The 4,816-nt window shown below is 39.7% G+C and overlaps 1 protein-coding gene across 1 annotated transcript; it reads left to right on the forward strand.

Annotated features, from left to right (window-relative positions):
- The first annotated feature begins 6 nt into the window (after positions 1-6).
- LOC104279614 (actin, alpha cardiac muscle 1) lies at positions 7-4,593 on the forward strand. Its single transcript, XM_009876952.1, has 6 exons — positions 7-13; positions 1,115-1,439; positions 2,075-2,236; positions 2,348-2,539; positions 3,715-3,896; positions 4,264-4,593. The coding sequence occupies exons 2-6, from the start codon at positions 1,121-1,123 to the stop codon at positions 4,405-4,407; spliced, it is 999 nt and encodes a 332-aa protein (XP_009875254.1). The 5' UTR covers positions 7-13; positions 1,115-1,120; the 3' UTR covers positions 4,408-4,593.
- Positions 4,594-4,816: the final 223 nt, after the last annotated feature.

Genomic DNA, 4,816 nt, shown 5'->3' on the forward strand with positions numbered 1-4,816 from the left:
CCCGAGGCACCAGGTAAATACGGAGGCAGGACCGGGACAGGACAGGATCTTTCCCCTCCCTTCAGGAGTCACTTCCACCCGCCCTTTCCCTCCTTAGCTCTTCTGTCCCAATTGCCCCATCCTGCCGTCTTCCCTAGCTTCTTGCGGCAGCCCTAGCCACGCGTTTCCAGGTCTCCCCAGTGCTTCCCTCAAGTCCCCTGCTTGGCTCTCCCTTACCTCCTTTCTACCACTTTCTCCCTTTCCCCCACCTATTTCTAACTCATCAGCTTTCCTCTTTACTCTCTCACTGCTCTGTCTCCTAATTAGCCCAAACCCAGCTTCCTGCAAAGCTGCTGCTTGCTTCATCCCCTCGGCCAGACCTGCTGCTGCTTGTTCAAAAGCATCACACGACACAGTTTGTTTAAGGTCATTCCCACCCATCCTGCCCAGTGTTTCACCTACCAAACACCTTCCTTCGATTTCCTCTGCTTCTTTTGTCTGTCTCTGATCTTACCTTCTCACTGCTTTCTAAGACTCTTCTCTGCTCGCACGTCATATTTCATCTCCTTTGTCACAGTTCACTCAATACGCAGAAAATCAGGTAATATTTCTCCTACAACTTCCTTAGTAAAAAGTTTGTAATGCTTTTTTTTCTTTAACCCCAAAACACTTGCAATTTCTGTTTTGTTATTGTGACAAAGTTACTGCTGAGATTCTGTAATAATGTGGAGTATCTTGCTTCATTAGAAGGCTAATTTCCCTCTGTATCTTCTTGTTCATAAACTCTCTTTGTATTCTTCTCTGTCTTTTCCTGCTCATGATACTATGCAGTTGACTTTCAGTCAAACTTTTGGACCAGAAAGAAGTAATTGAAAATCAGAGGTTCACTGAAAAAAAAAAAAAAGGAAGCAGGGGAATCCTTTCATCTGAGTAAAGGAAAAAAAGATTTTATGAAAAAACTTCAAATACAGTTGACTTACTATTTTAATAATGCTCATTACTTTTCCCAGACCACTTTTTAGCAGTATAACTGCTTGTATCTCTCTTGAAAATAACATAGTCACCTGTAATCTAATTGTTTGGGCTCTGTGCTGTTTTCTCCCTCAGATAATGCTTTTCTGTATTTTCTTCTTAGGGAGTTATGGTTGGTATGGGTCAAAAAGATTCCTATGTGGGTGATGAAGCTCAGAGCAAAAGAGGTATCCTTACTTTGAAATATCCGATTGAACATGGCATAATCACCAACTGGGATGATATGGAAAAGATCTGGCACCACACTTTCTACAATGAACTCCGTGTGGCCCCTGAGGAACACCCAACCTTGCTCACAGAAGCCCCTTTGAACCCTAAAGCTAATCGTGAAAAGATGACCCAGATAATGTTTGAGACTTTCAACGTACCTGCTATGTATGTGGCGATCCAGGCTGTCCTGTCCTTGTATGCCTCTGGTCGTACAACAGGTAAAATAAATAAGTGCTATTTAGATATTTCCTTTCAGGAGCTCTCCTTCCTTCTGACTTCAAATAGGTAGAAAACCCACCACAACTCATTCAAATTTACAGAAAACTCTGTATTTCTAGTTTGTAGCGAGTGATGACAAGAACCAATGAAAAAGTTAAGCCAGTAGAAAATAGCCTATGGAAAGAACAATGTGGACTTGTCTGCATTTCTTTTGAAGAGACGCTGTGGAACTGACTCTCCTGATGCTTGTCGTGACACAAGCAAGGAGACAGTCCTGTGAAGATACTGCAGTTACACAAGCATGGCACCAGTTTAAGAGTTTAAACTGGGCTCAAAAGATGTCCATTATCGAATCAAGACAATCACTACTGCAAATATACTTAGTGCTCACTGTCATAGCAGTGGAAGGCTGCTCATACGGATTAACTTAGAATTGGTATGAAACAACTGTTTCATGGGTAAGTTCACACCAAGCAAAGCAGGGGCAGAAGGAATGGGAAAGATCTTTATGGCTGACATAGAGTGATTCTGCTTTACACTGCCTGAAAAATCCTACATTTTGTCATGTTTGTGGCTGCTCACTGTGCCTAAGCTTTTGCCAGGTGATTCTGACTCTCTGACACTTCTCTCTCAGGTATTGTTCTTGACTCTGGTGATGGTGTCACCCACAATGTGCCTATTTATGAAGGTTATGCTTTGCCTCATGCCATCATGCGTCTGGATTTGGCTGGCAGGGATCTGACTGACTACCTCATGAAGATCCTCACGGAGCGTGGATATTCGTTTGTGACAACAGGTCAGTCCTTCTTTTTGCCCACCTGTGAAAACCCTCTTGTCTTTCTTGGTTCATCTTCTTCCTCTGGTGTTTTCTTATCCAAACCTTGATTTGATTCCCATATATCTGCAGCTGAACGTGAGATTGTTCGTGATATCAAAGAGAAATTGTGCTATGTTGCACTGGACTTTGAGAATGAAATGGCCACTGCTGCTTCTTCCTCCTCTCTGGAAAAGAGCTATGAGTTGCCTGACGGTCAAGTAATCACAATCGGTAACGAACGTTTCCGCTGCCCTGAAACCTTATTCCAGCCATCCTTTATTGGTAAGTGTTCCCAGGAAATTCTCCTTTCTGTGGGAGGTATGAATGAATCAGAACATCTAAAAGGTGTCCCACTCCTCTTCCTGCTTATCTAAATTTGGCACAAAATCAAACATAAATAAATAAATGATGAGTTAGATCCTCCGGTCCCTGTAAGCTGTGTTTGATGTGAGCTCAACTGGTAATTAGCTGAGCTCCGGGCTCTTGCTTCATGCTTTAGATCAGGTTTTGTGGTCATATTTTTTCTTAAGGATGATCCTTATGGGTCCTTTCCAACTAGAGACATTCTATGGTTCTATGTCACTGATGGCAAGAATAGCACTCGCTGTATTTGTAAGGCTTACACTTAAATCAGCATCTGACTCCATGAAGAAGTGTCTGGGAGAGGAAAAAAATGGAATGAAAGTGTGTGTATATTTATATACACTGTAATTAAACATTGCCATGGTCAAGACAGTAAGTGCAGCTGACAGATACAGCAAATGCTTATACTCTAAGTCCTGAGCAATAAGTGCAGTTGTTCATCAGCTGACATCTTGCTGTGGATCCAGTGTCAGCCCTTTTAGGAAGCACCTGTTAAAATTAATAATTTGGAATGCAACCTACAAACACTTGCTTCTTGTTTCTCTTTCCTTACCACAAAGTACTAATATCTTGATCCATGTCTTGGTTATGTCTTGCCTTGACTTTTATAAACAGTATAGACTGTATTTTGAGTAGACTGAAAAAGAAATTAAGTTACTCTTGTCTTATTTAGTTCTACTTCAACTGTATTCATTGTCTTTATTACTGTCTTTACTATATTCAGCAAATGCTTTTTGTGAGACTCTGGCACAACATGATACTCATATTTTCTCTGCTATATAACTTTCTTCTATCACCATATACTAAATGAGTTTATCCTGTGTATCCTCTTCTTCCCTTACTGTTTATTTTGTCTTACCTTTGCCCACGCATTATGATTCTTACCTTTTCTAACAAATAATTTTCATTTTATAAGATAGTTCTGTAATTCCATTTTTTATGGTTTTTTTTCTGTAACATCTAATAATAAGCAAACAATTTTACAACAAGCAAATCATAGAAGTTCATATTAATAATAAGGAGAAATGCCAAGAGCTCTTTTCATTAAGCCCTCTTGTATAATTTACTGACCTAGTTTCTTCTTTCTTCTGAAGGTATGGAATCTGCTGGTATTCATGAAACTACATACAACAGTATCATGAAGTGTGATATTGATATCCGCAAGGACCTGTATGCTAACAATGTCCTCTCTGGTGGTACAACGATGTACCCTGGCATTGCCGATCGCATGCAGAAAGAAATCACTGCACTTGCTCCTAGCACTATGAAGATCAAGGTAAGGAATGTGATGCTGTGCTATAAAATGTGGGTAAAGATGGAGCAAATGTCCACATCATCAAATTGGAATAAAGAAACAACTCAAAACTAAGATCAACAGCTGATGGAAAAAAATAAGAGAAAATCCATTTAATCACAATAATTATATTGGTTAGAAGCAAGTGTTAGAAAAGAGAATATGGTTATAGATTTTCTCAAGGAATATTACATGTGTTGTACCAGCTGCTGAAGATCAGCACCGTTGTTATAGAAAAGTTCTTTATTTACTTAAGGAAATATCTAGTGGCTTGTTATATTGGTTATGTGGTTGGTTGTTCAGAAATGTAACTGTTACATGAGGATTTTGTTGCTTTTCTTTACTCTAGATCATTGCTCCACCCGAGCGCAAGTACTCTGTCTGGATTGGTGGCTCCATTCTAGCATCTCTGTCCACCTTCCAGCAAATGTGGATCAGTAAACAGGAGTATGATGAAGCTGGTCCATCCATTGTCCACCGCAAGTGCTTCTAAGCACTTTCCCCCCTCAATTTATTTCCCACTCAGGATGACGACAATATGCTTCTTGGAGTCTTCTGGCAACCCTTCCTGAACTCTTCAGTCATTGTACAGTTTGTTTACACACCCGTGCAATTTATTTGTGCTTCTAATATTTATTGCTTTATAAATAAACAAGATCTGGGACTTGCAACCTACAAATGATTGTCTTTTGTTTTATTATAAGTGTTCTTTCATCAAAAAAAAAAGAGACTAAAAACCCTGGGGTTTGGAAACTCCCATCAAAACCATCAATGTCTTCACTGCATGCATGTCCTAGCTCATGTAGGGATGTTAGGTCACAGTTTTCTAGTAGTAAGAATTTATAGATTTAATTTTGAAACTTGAAAAAAAAGAAGCATCATATATCAAGGCTTACAAAGAA

The sequence above is a fragment of the Apaloderma vittatum genome, unplaced genomic scaffold (genome assembly GCF_000703405.1).
Source record: "Apaloderma vittatum isolate BGI_N311 unplaced genomic scaffold, ASM70340v1 scaffold31289, whole genome shotgun sequence".
In the NCBI taxonomy this organism is placed as follows: domain Eukaryota; kingdom Metazoa; phylum Chordata; class Aves; order Trogoniformes; family Trogonidae; genus Apaloderma; species Apaloderma vittatum.

Coding starts and splice junctions, on each gene's coding strand:
- LOC104279614 (XM_009876952.1), top strand. CDS start 1,121: ATGGTTGGTATGGGTCAAAAAGATTCCTATGTGGGTGATGAAGCTCAG. Junction 2,237..2,347: donor ATATTCGTTTGTGACAACAG/GTCAGTCCTTCT, acceptor ATATATCTGCAG/CTGAACGTGAGATTGTTCGT. Junction 3,897..4,263: donor CTAGCACTATGAAGATCAAG/GTAAGGAATGTG, acceptor TCTTTACTCTAG/ATCATTGCTCCACCCGAGCG.